The following is a 17577-nucleotide window of genomic DNA, read 5'->3' as shown; positions in this document are numbered from 1 at the left end:
TTCACTGACCACCTGTTTTAAACTCATGTTCTATATAATGAATGCATAATGTGTTTATTGTCTCTTGTCTTCATCCATCACCTAAAAGATTAATTAGAATTAGAAATGCACAACCAATTTACGCCTTGCAAGTATCACGATCACCAAATCCTAACTACCTTAGTTATGTCATCAGGAATGGTGGTCCCTTATTGGCCAGTGGACAACACCGACATACGGTGGACAACACTGACACAGTACTTGCGCGCTCTGCTTGCGCAACTAATAAAAGCGTCTATATTTCCCTGATTCTGATACATAGAAAATATATATATATTTCTTGCACTATTGAATCGTTTGTGTCAGTTTCTGGGCTGTACTGATATTTACTGTGCTGTACATTCCCTAGCCTAAATAATTCTACTTACTATTCTACAGTAGACTACCAAGAGCCTGCTGCAGGGATGCAAGATAAATGACCGGTGAGTCTGCATGATATTACGGCAAAGAGGGAGAGTAGAAAAAAGAGGAAATTACCACTATAGGCCCTGCCGCCCTGTCACCCAGGCAACAGTTGGAACCATTTTACTATCATTAGCTGTCACCATGCACCAATCCTGTCTATCTAACACTAGGGGGCGTGCTGAGCTCTGAAAGTTTATTTAGTCATGCTGAAACTTGTTGCATGTGACTGGAAGGGTGTGCTGCTGTTTTTCAGAAACCTTTCCTGTATTGTAAAACTTGGATGACATCAAGTGGTTTCATACCACAAACCTGTATGTTCTTTTATAACTATGGTATGTACATATAGCTAATTTTGAGGTTGGAGTTAGTGTTCGGGGAATGCCACTCATTTTCAACATTGAACTATGTCATTAATATACCTTAGAGTTATTGTGTGGAAATTCCCCCCCCTCTGTGTTGTAATAGTATAGATTATTGGGTCATGTGATCAGTGACATACGGATTACGGAAGGTGAATTATTTGGCCTGCACAGAACACCTTCCCTATTATGTCTCTGACTGATCACATGACCCCAATAATCAATTCTCCAGTTCTAGGCAACACAGAAGGGCAGGACCTTTTTCTGATTTCCACAAAACAGCTCTAAGGTATATGACATAGTTATAGCACAATGTTGAAAATGAGTAGTAGCCAGTAATGTTCTGAGAGGACAATATAGTACTGAAAGGATAATAACCCATACTATGTTATTTAACCACATGCACCCTGGTGTTCCTATTCCTTGCACAGCATAATAGGCAACATTCCACAAAAGTAGGTGATCTACAAGCTGTGCACAAAGTGCAATGCACTGAGCTTGGAAATCGGGTCTTTTCGGCATTGATTTGGTGTAGGGGAAAAAGGGGGCCAAGGACAGACCCTGGGGGCTCAACAAAATAAAACGTTTCATTAAAGGACCACTTCACCACTTTTCAACCTATCTTCATATAATAGGCCCTCACTAATAATCATGATAAAATGGCACAATTTTGTGTCTCATAGGAGGGCTGTGGGCATTTCAGAAACCCATCCACCAGTGACATCATCGATGGGGAATCCAAGCTAATAGAAACTGTCCTGAAAAGTTGCAATGCGAAAATGGAATCCATTGTTCTCACGATAACAAAAATCTAACAATTTTGTAAAATAAATCTTGTTTAAAAGGTGATTTTAAAACGATGATGTCACTGGTGGGCGTTTTTCTGAAATGCCGACAGCCCTCCTATGAGACACAGACTGAGTAGAAAAAATTTGCCATTTTATCATGCTTATTAGTGAGGACCTATTATATGAAGATAAGATTTATTTTATTGAGCAAGTGAAGACAGTGTGCATTAATTCTACGTAGAACAATCATATTGATAAAGAAGGTCCTCATTTCCCCCATGCAAAAATAATAATCACTTACTGTATTTTCCCCTACAACCACATTATTGATCCACTTTGATCAGAGGAACATTTTATAATCATTATGGGTGCTTAGAGGGAAAGCTTGCCGTCGGAAAAAGGAGACAGGCAGGAGATTTAAGACATGCCGGCACACAAACACTATAACACACACAAACACAAACACTATATCAATATCAACGGACTATAGAAAGCAACAATCATAATTGCACCCATGTGCTGTGCCCCAGCTTGACCTGTGTAGAGAGCACAGTGGTCCACAGCAACAGTTTTCGTGGCCTTTTGTAAACCTGCAGCCAACCTCAGCTGATATTTTTAAACTAGGAGTCCATATAGCATTATATGCTCTCCAAGCATATCTATAGATATGGCAATTTCTGTATTCAAGCTGTATGCAGTAGGCCTTGGTCTTGAACCATGCATTACCTTCTCCTTAAATGTTATTTTAGGATGCCTGGACCCCGACTCTTTATCCTTAACCACAGCCTTGGCTTGAACATTTTGAGTTTTCAAGCGTCATCCATGTCTCATGTCACCGCAGCAGTTACCTTTTGTGCCGTCGGCAACGCCAGGTTGTACCGCATCCTGCGCTGGCGCCGCCACCTCTATTACAGGCGCCTCTGTCGCAGGCGCCTCCGCTTCTGTCGCAGGCTCCGCCGCCTCTGTCGCAGGCTCCGCCTCTGTCGCATGCTGTGGTGCATCTGTCGCATGCTGTGGTGCATCTGTCGCAGGCTCTGCCGCGTCTGTTGCAGGCTCTGCCGCGTCTGTTGCATGCTGTGGCGCAGTGGTGGCTTCCTCTGTGGGGTTCGGAATCATCCCGGACCCTGTGGGCTCTTCTATCTCTATCACCGGCACAGTGTGGTTGGTGGTTCCAATGGCACTGGTCACATTCCCTTCACCCAGTGAGTGGGGGTCCTCGGTCAGACCAGTGTGTGTGGCCTGCGTGGCTGACAGGTGCATTTCCTCCACCTCTCCGTGAGCCTCGGCCGCCGTGGCCATGGCCTTCACTTCATGGTCACCAGGGGCCAAAGAAGGGACTGCCGGAGCATCTGTGGCATGGACCACCGGAGAATCTGTGGCATGATCCGCCTGCTCAGATGTGGGGTCTTCAGGTGCTGAGTCTTCATGTGTGGAGGCTGTGGCCGCTGGTTCTGCATGCTTGTCAACTTCTGTGGGGTCTGGTGTGTGCTCCTCCTCAACAGGTGAGGAGAGCTCTGGCACTGTGAGATACTCATGGTCAGCTGTTCAGGATATAGACCAGATCAGGGTTATAGTAGGTTGCAGTTAGGTAGCAGTGGAGAAATTATGTTATTAAAGTGAATGGCAGCGACAGATTGAAGAGAATAGCTTTTGTTTGTGTTAACTTGTGAGGCACAAGGGTGAAGTGTACAGAGGTTGTCTACAGTGTGCAGAGGAACTAGCCTTCCCACTTCTGCTCGCAGGTGAACAGGCACTCTGACGAACCTGTAGGAGGCGCTAGTTCAGCGACCAAAACCGCGCTCCCCTGCCAGCCCATAGGGCAGGGTGTATTTGGTTTATAAATATTTGTACACCGTCAGAGTGTACAAAGTGTACCCTTCAATTAACACTTGTACAAAGTACTGTACTGTAGCTAGAAGCAGGGCTTTGGGTTCAAGGTTGTACTGTACTTTATTGTTACATCTTGTGTACAGGTACATAAGAGTAAAACTTTTTTCTTTTGCCTTCCTTAGGCCTACAGACAATGCAGCAGCATAGATAACATAACATTCAAAACAAAGAGCAATCAAAGTGTAAATATAATAATACCAATAGTTTTCCCTGTAGTAGCAAAGTTAGTCCCTCAGTCAAGTTCCTATTGTAGATGTTCATGCTGTGTTCATTTACTCCTGAATTAAATTAACATTAAAGATTTGACTGTACATGGATGGGAGTTTGCGTTATCTCCTGTTATTGTCCCAACTTCATACAGTATATGCCTGGCCAACAAAAAAAAGAACTTGCCTCAAATGCCTACATTTTCCTCAAAGCTCAATTTGATAACTTTGATATAATGCTGGATATAAGACGTCCTGTAATCAGTGTAATGCACCATTAAACCCAGAGGGAACAATAGCAGGTGTCACTGTTCTTTCTTTCACTGAGTTTCTTTTGCTACCTGATTACAGCTTGAAGATCAGCTATTTCCACTAATTGTCATACGACAAATGATATAGGGTAAAGTGGATCAAAAGTGCTATACAAATACATATTATTTCATGAACTCTGAAACTCACGGTAATTGATACGATGAATGCATGACTTACCTGGTGCATGGGATTTGAATTGCTGTGCTTCCACACTCGCACTCCCAATTGGATCTGAAATGATAAATAATACAATTAAGTAATCATACACTTTATTTACCCGTTGTGAGATATTTACTGCGCCCGGTGCGTTTTTAATTCACTAATAAATTAATTAATAATCATTAATGTGTCAAATCAAAAAAAGTGTGAAAAGTGGGAGCGATTGGTGCAGGCAGTGAGGAGCTACGGCTGTGTTTCTGACACACACACACACACACACACAGACACACAGACAGACATTGTTAGAATTATAGTATGATAGTACATTTGAAACAATCTCAAAGAGTAAAAAACATTTGCATAAATGAAGCACAGAGTTAGTTTATACAGGGAGTGCTTTTTATCCAAAGCGCTTTACATAGATTGTGCATCACACACACACACACACACACACACACACACACACACACACACACACACACACACTGATGGCGGAGGGAACCGTCTTGCTCAAGGACACTTCGACAATAACTCTGGGGGAGCACGGGATCGAACTGGGAACCTCTACCAGCCACTCTACCCCTGAGCCACTGAGTCTGCTGATTCAAGCTAAAACAAAAATACATCGCATGGATGCACCTGGGACGTATCCTCAGTGATGTATCCCGAGGTCATCGGGCTCTCAAGCTTTTTGGGTTGTTTTATCCTCCTGTCAGATACAAAATGGAAAAGGGGAGGGTGGCAAGGATAGACTCCTCTGAAACCTCGCTCAACTCACTAAGTAGGGTTTAACCCATGAAGACCTGAGGCCAATTCTACAGATGCCTATACTAAATCAGTAGTTCTCAAACTTTTTCATGAGGACCCCTACATTTATATATGGCTGCGGTTCCCCATCTGAAAATGTTTTGTGCCAGGGACCCCCAGAAGAGAAGATTTGTGTTAAAAAAAACACATTTAAATTGTTCTAAAATAGCAGATGTACAAGCTGCCACGCTTGCAAGCTTGTTTATCTGCTATTTTTGAAAACCTGCACTGTTCTAAAGAGGTTTCTGGAAAAAACTTACAGTATGTTGTTATATAACTAAATTCTAAAATGATACAGATGCTTTCCCGGTTTTAACAGGTTAAGCATGAATATTGTCATATTGGGATTCATTCAGCGGATCTTTAAAAAAAAAAACAGGGTGAAGGGCTTCTTCTTTTCCTGAGGGAGAAAAATTAGCTAAACCCAGTTGAAATAATCGAATGGTATGAAAGTCGGCCGCATATTCCTCTTCTGTAGTGGAATGCTCATGAATAGTTAAACAAGACAGAGCGCAACTATGGCCCTGTGTTACACAATCATTAAACTCCAGTCACTCAAAGTTAATAGTATTTCTAGTAGATAACAGTAGCACAATTTTAAGTTTGCACTCTGGTCAGAACAATAATGTAGTCTGTGTGTTTGACTAGTATAGGGTTTGACTGGAGTGCTGGATTACTACAATGACCATAATGCTTTGGTGTACTGCTCATCCTTGTGCAGAGGGGGAGTGTTGTTTTACTGAGACAAAATATAGTCCAGGAAGGAAGTGAGACCAGTGTCTGTGACATTACAGACACTGGCCTCACTTCCTTCCTGGACTATTGCCCACATAAAAACACCATAGGAATGTATTTCTTATCTCCCAAACATCATTAAAGATCGATTGTCAAGAGTTTTGTACTACATTAGACGCCTTGGTGTGGTTATGTTATGTGCAATGAGGTCTTCCCTTTGTATTTAGGGTTTCTTCCTGGAGGCTGAAACCTTGACAGTCAAACGTGCCAATGAAAAAAACTGTGATATAGTGACATCAATATCATCCCCACCACTAACACCTCCCCCTCATCATACAACAACAGCTGTAGGTGCGGATTCAGTTCAGGTGGATCACCACCACACACCAGGCAAACCAGGCATACTTAGAGGGGAATACCATTCATTTTTAACATTAAACTATGTCATTAATATTCCTTAGAGGAGTTGTGAGGATATAATAAAAAAGTCCACCCATTTTGTGTAGGTCTAGAACTTGGGCCAAGGTCATGTAATCCGTGACGTCACACTTTGTAAGCCAAAGACTACAGTACATTGCACTGATCACATACCCCAAGTTCTAGACCTCCAGTTCTAGGCTAAATAGAAGGGGGGTGCAGTTGCCCCAACGGCCAAGGCTCCAAGAACAGTCAGCAATGCAGTTAAAGGGTTTTTTATTTCCCAATAAAAGTCCCCAAAATTTCCCAAAGTCCAGATAGTTTTCAGTGCAAAAGTAAATTCAAATAGCAAAACTAACCAAAAATAGAAAAATTACAGGATAAGAACTCTCTTCAGGCTATACCTTGATCACACAAGGCCCTGTAGCTCTCCCTCAGCTCATAGTTAGGTAAAGTTAGTGGCAAATCTGCAAAAAAATGCTTACCACTAGCTTTCTCCACAGATGTGTTCATAAACGTGTCTACTATCACAGAAAAAATTGTTCCAACCCAAATCCCTTGGGAAACTTTGTGACAGCTGCTGAAAGTTGGGGTACCATTATCAAGGCAATTATACTTTAAGTAGCATGTGACATGTCAAACTAGGGGGTTTTAATGATGCTGAATCCATTGCATTAGTTTTGCACAAAAAAACACTCCTTTGCCTACAAATGCCCATAGCCGTCATCACAAATGTGATGAGGTCAGCACATTTGGGCACATTTGGGCAAGTGGCTATGGCCGAATTTAGCCCAAGGAGTATTTTCGTGCAAAATTCATGCTTGGAAATCCAGCATCATGAAAACCCCCTAGTTTGACATATAACTTAAAGTATAATGAAATTTGGAATTCTTTGCCTTATATTGGTTGATAATGGTACCCCAACTTTCAGCATCTGTCACAAAGTTTCCCAAGGGAGTTGGGTTGGAACATTTTTTTCTGTGATAGTAGACACGTTTATGAACACATCTGTGGAGAAAGCTAGTGAGTTACGTGGATAATAGACGTGCGTACATACGTACGTACACGGGTACGTACACAGTACACACAGAGACTTGGTGCATTTATAGATGCATGATAGAGACTCAGTCCCCTGAAGCATACACCGAGAATAGCCAATCTACAAGCTCACAATGTGTTGCGGGGGAACCACAATGGAAATTAGCTTTAAGCTTTTTTTCACGTATTATCCGTTTGATGGTGGTGTGTAAATTACTAAATGTGTGTATTTTTCGTACAATTGTCAATCAACATCTTAATCAATCAATCCATGAGCTTGCAGATTCTCTGTGCACAACACTGGCCCACCCATGTATAAAACACCCTTGAGATAGAGCATGTGAAACGCTGACTCTGTCTCCACAGAGATATCGCCATGGTTTCCCCCTGAATATACAGTACAGCAAACAGCAGTGTGAGAATGTTAGATTTAGTTTTCATAACAAGAAACAGCAGCTTGATTCACTGGAGGGGAAATATCAGAGCAGTAGGTGCTAACCAAACATGCATACATCCCATCAGATAACTACAGGTTTTGTTCATGTTCGAGCACATTGGCTCCCCTTCAACGTTCTCCGTTTATACTGTAAATTTATACTGTAGAATGTATATAAATGCAAAGTTTGAAACCTCTCTCATATAAAACACAACTGGATTAATTGCTCTAAAAAGACAACATTTTCCAGACAATAACTGGCACACAGTTCTCATGGTGTCATTCTTCCATGTCCATTTATTTGGTTAATTGTTTAGACATGAAGAGAGAAGGCACATTTGTAGGGAAGCTTGTGCACTTCTTTTGATGTGTCAACTTCCAAAGCCATCACTGGGCAATACAGAAAGCAACAAACGGACACAAACTGCAGCAAGGAAACCCATCTCAACACCAAAACAGGATGAAAGAAAGGATAAGATAAATAACAGAACTTCAAGACTAAGATCATTATTGACAGTACCACCCGGTAATTACACTGTAAAGCTACCAGATGCAGCAAACACAATTTGGCACTCATCATGATTCCTATGCAGCTTCAGACAAAATAAATATTATTGCATCAATGATGGTACTTATGTTTAATGGCTAGCTGTCATCTTGTCATCAAATGAACCATCTTTCCATGGTTGTTCTTGTCAGCGTTAATGGCACTTTGAATTTGATAAAAGTGAGATTATTTGAACACCTAAAACATAAGCAAACTTCCCCATAGGCCTTCTGCTCTCATGAGGTGCACTGACAGGAACAGGAAACCACTCCCTTCTGCCGTTAGAGGCAAGAAGGGAGGCGCGCACACACACACACACACACACACACACACACACACACACACACACACACACACACACACACACACACACACACACACACACACACACACACACACACACACACACACACACACACACACACACACACACACACACACACACACACACACACACGCACGCACGCACACACACACACACACACACAGACTTCAACTGTCACCTGGTGTGGACAAAGTAGCCTACTCAACTCCCCCTAGTCAAAAAATCCTATAGGAATCCTATTAGAATTTGGAACCAATCCAAACCACTTGGAACCAACCTGGTTAGGGTAAGGGCACACGCACGTGCCCACACACACACACACACACACACACACACACACACACACACACACACACACACACTTAGCATTTGAGACGAATAACAGTCTAAGTCCACACTAATTATCCATAATGTATGAATTATGGATAAGGGGTCAGGACAGCTAGGCCTTTTCGGGGAGGGGTCAGAATAAATTAAGGATTTAGACTGTTATTCGTCTCAACTTCTTATTAATTCATTATGATAGGATAGGCAAATTCTAATAGGATTTTAATGTTTTATATTGATTAAGGTTGGTCACGGTCCAAAGCTACATCTGGTTAGCTCTGGAATGCTACCACGATCTAAACGGGTGTATGACCCGAAAATCAAAATGGTCGCGGCCAATGGCCATGTTTTGATTTTTGACATGCTTTTATCTCAGATTCTAATCCCAGATTCCGATTATAATTAAAAGGAGCTTTGTTTAAGGCCGATCACGGCCCGTCACTCATTTAACATAGGCAGTTTTAACTTCCAGTTCACGGACCTGGGGAAATATTCTTCGCCTTGAATAAGACACGGCTGAAAGACCTCGGCACGGGTAGGTTGAATAAATACGTGGCAGTCAATGTGTAATGCATCAATTATATTATATTATATCAATTATATTATATTAATTAATTAATTATGAATTAACTTTAATTTATAATAAGGGGACAAGTGAAAGTCAGGTTTTCAACTAAATGTACTTTGTCACTGTCCATCACTGACTGTCATGCACCACTCCACTCCAAGTCACAGTGTCTCCCCGAACCTCACAACAGCATCTCCTGATCTTACAAACCCAGTAAGATCAAAGACAAACGCTGCTTGTCAGTGTGCTGAAAGGAGGCGAGAACTCATGAATCAGGGGTGCATTCTATTAGTATGCAGAGACAGTGGTCATGGGTGTCTTTGTAAAGTGCAGGAGCCTGCTAGGCAAAGGCGGCGACTCTACCAAAGACATTATTGTCACCTAATGGAACTGAAAGAACCAGGGCGATCATGGAGGGTCCGCTTGTACAGAGCCTGACAGAAATAAAGAACTTTAACACAGCAGGCTGCCAAAAAACTCCAGCTGCTCTTGCAGAAATAGACAGGCCTTACCCCCCTTTCTGTTCCTCTTTTTCTCTTTCTTGTTGTACCGCTCATTGGCAGCTATGAAGAACATTACATTACACACCCACCCACGCATGGACCCCCCCACCCACACACACAAGGCTATTACACCCATGGACAAGCATCCACGCAAATACACAGGACTAAACATGCCTTCAGCAACAAGCAGTGTTGGCACAGTAAAATCATGTAAAATGTTATTTAAAATGTTCTGGTGACATCCCTTGTTTTGTTCACTTCACATGTAGCCCACTCTAGTGCATGTTTATACAACTCTAGTGCATGTTTTGACCACGCTAGTGCATGTTTAGACCACGCTAGTGCATGTTTAGACCACGCTAGTGCTTGTTTAGACCACACTAGTGCATGCTTAGACCACTCTAGTGCATCAGTAGACCACTCTAGTGGATATGTAGACCACAGAACTTCATCTACCGAGCCTTCGCAGTGACTGCCTCCCACTGGGGACAAGCTGTTCCAGAGCCTCGGCCCCCCAGGCTGTGAAATATCTTGCCCCTAGCCCCCTACACATAGAGCTGCCCAGTCAATGGATATTTGTCAATCTGTATTAAAGACAAATTCCTTCTATCTGATCTTTAGTGTTCAGCTGAGCCTGGCAGTCCATGATGTTCCTTTACAGATGCCAATGTTTTGTTTTAGTTTCTATTTCAATTGTATTTTAACCTCTACAGCACTTTGGGTGTACCTGGTCATTTTAAATGCTTTATAGGCCTAAATCCTTTTTGTGTTGAGTTGAGTTGAGATGCAGTAAGTGATCTATATGCAGTGCAGTGGTCAATGTATGGGGTCTATAGATGCAGTACAATGGTCTATAAATATGCAGTACGTGGTTTATGGATACAATTCAGATGTCTATATAGATGCAGCACAGTAGTCAAGATGCAGTACAGTGGTCTCATACAGATATAGATGCAGTACAGTGGTTTAGGTACAGTGGTCTTGTGCAGCTATAGATGCAGTGCAGTGGTCTAGATACAGTACAGTGGTATCTAGATGTAGAACAGTGGTCCCATGCAGCTATAGATAAAGTACAGTGGTCTCATCCAGCTATAGAAACAGTACAGTGGTCTCATACAGCTATAGAAACAGTACAGTGGTCTCATACAGCTATAGATAGAGTAAAGTGGCCTCATTTTTACAATAGGCAGAAATTACACATTTGTACTGCATGTATAAAACGTCATGGTTCTTGCCCAAAACGGCATGAGATTGGCATAAATTTGGCATGTCTGTAAAGGGTAGGCTTGAAGGTATCCATGTAACCCATTTCCATATTGAAGTGACAGCTGCTAAAGGGACATTTTGGAAAATAACTATGGCTGTTTCTCTCGCCAAAATGTAGTCAAACCTTGAATCAATTAGGTATTTACCCCCTTCCCGACAAGGTGGCATGACAAGGTTGGTCCCATTGGAAACCTGAGGTTGTCTAGAATCAAATGGTATCTCTAACTTTGGTCTATCTCTAAATGTGGGCGTGCCACAGTCTCGCCAATGTTCCAGGCAGCAAAAAAAACATACTTTGGGCCATTTTTGTTCTTGGGATCATCAACATCTGTATATTAGAGGTCCTATGGATCCCAAAAATCCAAACTAGAAAAAAATAAATAAGGGGGGTGCGCACTATAGCTACTGTGGCTGTCCACTTAAAGCCAAATAATCTATTAATCTGTCAGTTTGGAGTTGGATTTCGTCAACAAGACTTTGTTGACAAATACTTTGTTATGCTCCCCCCCCCAGCACATCTCTTGTAAACTCTATAACTTTATGTCAATAGCCAGTAGCCATTGTTATGTTTAATCAACGTTAGCATGTGCACATTATGTCTCATGTACCTGCACATAGTCAAACGATTTAAAGTCCACTCATTCCAGTTACAGGGCCTACAAAGAGGCCATTTGAGTGCCTGCTGCAAATGCTTGTATGTGGTTGTATGGCCGTTTATCAGGCTCTCTCTCCTGTCTTTTTATGTTGTGTTGTGTATAATATATAGATATAAACAATCATTCTGATGTTCAGTTCTCAACCTCACCAATCTGAAAAGGCAGCAAACACAATTTTACAGATCTGTCGAGTTGATCAACAAATCGATTAGTCGACAAATTCCAAGGATGATTAGGCGACTTTAGAATTTATTCCGTTGAGGACAGCCCTACCAGCTACCAGGACGTACAGTTGTTCACTATGTTCTCACTGAACCTTTCTCATACGCCGCATACATGTGTGCACATTAGGCCTGTGACATCCTTTTATCCGCGGCTGGTTTGCATATGAGCGCAGAGGCCTTGTGACCGCCAGTGTGTGATAATGATCCAGTTCCTCGTGTTCTCTCGTTTCTCCTCCACAGAAGTTGCTCTGTCAGCAGGCATGTTATGTCTAGCCCTCACCTCACTGGTCACGGGTCCGTGGACCAGTGGGACAGGTGAAACATGAGATCCCCCGTCCCCAGCCCCGAGAGCTTGCACATGTACAGACACATATACCTTCACTACGCCCACACACACAACCCACCTGAAGGTCACCTGAAGGAACCTCTCTAGCCTTTGTCCTTGTTTCCATTCTCTCTACCTCAAATGTCTGCTTAAGTATGTTCTTTTAAAGACGTCAGTGGTTGCCGGTGTCTATTTATTCGTTCTGTGTTGACTTGAAATGACTTAGCCCAGCTTTTAATCTCTAATCTAAATTGAGTGAAGGTCTCAGTGAATGAACTCACGCCCCCCAAATACAGATGATCCATGATAACAGAGACAGCTCGACCTCCAACCGTCTTTCGGTTGGAGAGAAAGGGGGGGAAAAACTGCACACTTTGCAGCTTTCCCTCTTGCAGTCGTCCTTGCACTGTCTGTCAGTATTGTTTGTTTATTTTCGTTTCGAGGATCCGTTGCCGGACAGACAATTTAACATTTATGAGGTTTCGCAGATTTATCACTTTAAACAAGCATACAACCTTTAAGATAACCCTGATGTCAGGACAAAAATGGTTGCACGTGAATGCTTTAAATGGATATAGTTAACCCAAAATTACAATCAATTATACATTGAAGCCTTGAATTCATTTGTTTGTTTTTGTCTCATTCCCAAGCCAATAATTTGATGACTGGAGTCTCTGGTAGGAGACTCAATGGAGATGCCAGTCTCTGGTAGGAGACTCAATGGAGACGCCAGTCTCTGGTATGAGACTCAATGGAGACGCCAGTCTCTGGTATGACTCAATGGAGACTCCAGTCTCTGGTATGAGACTCAATGGAGACGCCAGTCTCTGGTATGAGACTCAATGGAGACGCCAGTCTCTGGTATGACTCAATGGAGATGCCAGTCTCTGGTATGAGACTCAATGGAGATGCCAGTCTCTGGTAGGAGACTCAATGGAGACGCCAGTCTCTGGTATGAGACTCAATGGAGACTCAATGGAATTATTGGTTTAGGATTGTGACAAAAACAAAAAAGGCGATTTTATCATCCTACATTACATTCCGTGCTCAGCCAATCAAATCATCGCTATGGGGTGATCAGCCAACCACAAGCCAATGTTTGTGTTCACACAAACACGGAAAGCTGGGCATAGCCCCTCAAAATAAATCTCCATGTATTCAAGGCTCCATGGAGTGTATGTAATCAATAGAAGAAAAGTCATTTTGGGGGTGAACTATCCCTTTAGGCCAAGACCACCTAAAAATGAACATCATCAACTTTATTCTTTAGCGCTATGTGTTGTTTTGTGGTTCATCTTTAACATGCTTTGAAAGCTATATGCTTTCAATTAAAAGCAAACTACTTTGAGACTATTTGTTTAGAATTTGGTTAAACAAAGTCAAACTGACTGAATAATGGCAGGAGGATCCTCTGGTTTGACTCAACACAGACACAACTTAATACCATATTGACATATTGATGCAGGGTATAGCTACTAAATATAGACTAATAGTTGAAGATTGGGTGAGCTGAGAGATTCCTGAGTTTGCCTCGTGCACCACAGACTTGTATACATTACAGAGCTCTTTTCAGCAGCTTTCCCAGTTCCACAAAGACTTTAGTGTATATGAGAAGGAAAAGCAACGGCGAGGGGCGGGTGAACACTGAACAGGGTGACTGCTAGTGAGCAAAAAAAGAGAAGGCTCTAAGATGTAATGTATACTTGTTTAACTGCATTTTAACAGATGCAGCAGACATCTACACAGCAAAATGTGAATGTCAAAGTGTCTTAACTTTGAGTTTGACACTCAGGATTGTACTGTGCCGTTCCTCGTCCATTAAAGATGCTTTTAAAATGCAGATCAGCATCTGAGGTAGATGTGGGTCGAATGCTCTGAGGTACAAACTACACAGTAAAATCCTCTGTGTAAGTCACAGAATGTCACAGAATGTATGGAACCAAATGGAACCATTCGACCACACTCTGTATTACTGTCCAAAGTCTGCAGCCAATGTGTGATAGGCAGTGCAGTGTCATCAGGCTTTTAGATGGTGTCTCCAGGAGGACACACTGGGTGGGTGGAAGGGGCGAACACGTGCCCAAGAGAGTCTCAGGTGGCAGGAGACGGTGGTCTGGATTCTGTGCGGGCACAAGCCCTCTTTGTCATGTCCCGGTCCCACTGCACAGGGGCCCCCTTACTGACCCTCACCTTGAAACGTGACACGGACAGGTACAGGAGGGGTGGCCTCGCCAAGGAAGCAAATACTGCCACACACACACGTCGCATGCATGCACGCACACGCCTGTGTGTGTGTGTGTGTGTGTGTGTGTGTGTGTGTGTGTGTGTGTGTGTGTGTTCGTTCCTTTGCATGGGGAAACTCAGCTCAAGAGGGTGGTCAAACTGGCTTTCTTAGAAGTGACAGTGTGCTTTTCTGCCCTTAGGGAAGGATCATTCAACATATTAAACTTTCAACAACAGGAAACATCATCACACTCATATGGGGTGGTGGCTCTCCCATCTGATCAACAGATCTTTTGATAATAATTAGACAATTATCTGTCATTGAGAATCAACAAATAATGTCAGTAAGCTATTTGCTCAAGTTTGCTCAAGATTCAGTAATGCTATATGATTAAGGCCTAATTGTGAATAACTTTCAATTGCTTTGTCTCCAAAAAGTCACAGGATATACATTTTGTGTCTAGTGTGTTTTTTATTATAAATGTACACAATCAAAGTGCCATAACTTGCCGGTTCTGGCAGGATATGTCCATGCTTGGTCATATAAAAGATATGGTAAAAGTAATAGTCTGTTGATCTCATCTTGGTTACATGCATGGAAACATGGTCTCCCCACATGACGTACGTTAGAGGAAACAGTCATGGTTCAAAGTCAAGGGGAGGACTAGGACAAAATACACACGGGCGCACACACTATATACACACGCACACACACACACACACACACACACACACACACACACACACACACACACACACACACACACACACACACACACACACACACACACACACACACACACACACACACACACAGAGTAAATGCAAAGAACACACAGACATCAGACATGCATGACAGACACTACAACTACAGTATAGTAAATACAGAAAACACTTTGTGCCCGAGCTTTAGCCAGAGGGCACGCACGTGTTCCAAAACACAGCAGTGGAAGACCCCCCCCTCACCACCACCATTAACATATAAGCATACAGTTCATATAAGCTACCTAACAACTCTCCACTTAGTTTTTCAAAGTGTGTATCATTTAGACTAGAGCATTGTAGGCTCGAAGCTGTTGGGCACAGAGCCAAAAAGACCCCCCCCCCCCCCCACCCCATGAGACAAGTCAGACTAACCCAGACCTGTTTGATTCTACAGCAACTTGTCCGCAGGGACATATCGCTACGAGCAACAAATCCAATCAAGATCCTTCCACGGATCGACCGACCGACCGCACCGCACGAGGAAGAACACAAAGACAAAAGAGGCAGTGAGGAAGAAAGCGACTGATGAGCGTCCTTTGTGTCAGAGAGTAAGAGCAGCAAGCGTGGCAGGCAGGCAGCACAGATACCCACCGTCTGTCTCACTGACACTAATTGAAGCCATGGTGAACTCACTCACTCACTCTCTGAAAGCTACACTGACCAATCAAACAAAAAGAAGACGAAAAGCCCTGATATATCAGGCTCACTTGCCAGCGCATGAGTGAGTGTGTGTGCCTGTGTGTGCCTGTGTGTGTGATAGAGAGTGTAGCAAAAGCGCCAGCGCCAGTCTCCTTTGTGTCTATCGGCAGAGTCTCAGCCTGCCAGACGTAAGCCTGTCTGAGCTGGAGTCGCGCACGCTCGCTGTCTTGCCGGCATCAACTCATCCAGTCTACACAGGCAGCATCAGACCATAGCCTGTCTCAGTGTCTTCTGGTCTCTCTCTCACTCACACACACACACACACACACACACACACACACACACACACACACACACACACACACACACACACACACACACACACACACACACACACACACACACACACACACACACACACACACACACACACACACACACAAGTTCTCAACCAGGCTCAGCTCTGAGCCCCATAGAACATTCTCCAAAGCATAAAACACAGCCTGGGGTGTAAAAATCCTGTAACAAAGGAGTGTTTCCAGCCGGAGACCAGACCAGAATGAAACAACAAAGAGAGGTGTCCGTCTGGGGCCGTGGTCAGAGAAACCCTCCTCACCTTCAGCGTGATGTTCCGACCTGGAGGAGGCCAGTAATCCAAAGGTGACCCACAAGAGCAGACTCCACATCCTGGGCAAAAAAAGCGTCTGTCGAACGTCTGGGTTGAGTGGCCGGGAGAGGTGTGTAAAAGGCTCTCCTGTATTCCTGTCTTCTTCTCTCTGCCAGGAGTGATGGGTGTGTGTGTGTGTGTGTGTGTGTGTGTGTGTGTGTGTGTGTGTGTGTGTGTGTGTGTGTGTGTGTGTGTGTGTGTGTGTGTGTGCGTGTGTGCGTGTGTGTGTGTGTGCGCACGTGGTGCGTGTGTGGTGCGTGTTTGTGTGTGCGTGCGCACGCGCGTGTGTGTGTCTGAAAGAGAGAAAGAGACAGGGTGAATGAGAGAAAGAGAGAGAGAGCCTAGGCGTTGCAGTGGGTGTCTGCTAGCTATTGGAGCTGAGACAGACTTTGCCTAACTTTTTGATTCTGTGTGTTTGAGAAAGACACAGCAGCCAGTGGCACAGAGGGGGGAAGAGGGTGGATCATGCACGCTCACACCCAGCTGCCTCTCCCACTTTTGACCCCTCCCACTCCCTCACGCCCTACACTCTACTCTCTTTCTCCCTCTCTCTTTCCCTCTCTCTTTCTCTCTCTGTTTCTCTCCCTATCTCCTCCCTCCCCATCCCTCTCTCGGTCGCTTTCTTTTTCTCCCTCTCCCTTTCTCTCTCTCCCTGTCTCTCTATTTCTCTCCCCATTTCCCTCCCTCTCCCTGCCCCCTTTTCTCTCTGTCTCCCCTCTCTCTCTCTGTCTCCCCCTCTCTCCCCTCCTGCCTGCCTCTGGACTGCCCGCATGTTTCATAAATCATGAAGGTGGGGGCATAAAGGTGATGTTCCTCCGTATAGCTCCCCCCTGCTCCCCCCTCTCTTTCTCTGTCTCTCTCTCTCTCTGCTCAAGACAGCAGCAGTTCCTGAGAGTGCATCTGGTCTTTTGTCCACTACTCACTCCATTTTCAATTCATCTGATTTTCTTG

General features: G+C 43.7%; 1 protein-coding gene across 2 annotated transcripts in view; it reads right to left on the bottom strand.

Moving 5' to 3' along the window:
• LOC308314204 (uncharacterized protein) overlaps positions 1-16988 on the bottom strand; it is a 22536-nt gene extending 5548 nt beyond the window's left edge. Inside the window, exons 1-4 of one of the 2 annotated variants that reach the window (XM_080761687.1) lie at positions 16576-16790; positions 4177-4230; positions 2660-3132; positions 2440-2596 (exon numbers count right to left, since the gene is read on the bottom strand). In XM_080761687.1, the coding sequence (XP_080617813.1) occupies positions 2440-2596; positions 2660-3132; positions 4177-4230; positions 16576-16645 (754 nt within the window). In that variant the 5' untranslated portion in view covers positions 16646-16790. Of the gene's footprint in view, positions 1-2439; positions 3133-4176; positions 4231-16575 lie in introns of both variants that reach the window. The other variant, XM_080761688.1, reaches the window with a different exon arrangement.
• Between the last annotated feature and the right edge of the window lie 589 nt (positions 16989-17577).

Source organism: Protomyctophum bolini, assembly GCF_963924005.1.
Source record: "Protomyctophum bolini genome assembly, chromosome: 4".
NCBI classification, from domain to species: Eukaryota; Metazoa; Chordata; class Actinopteri; order Myctophiformes; family Myctophidae; genus Protomyctophum; species Protomyctophum bolini.
This window is presented reverse-complemented; position numbering and strand designations above follow the sequence as displayed.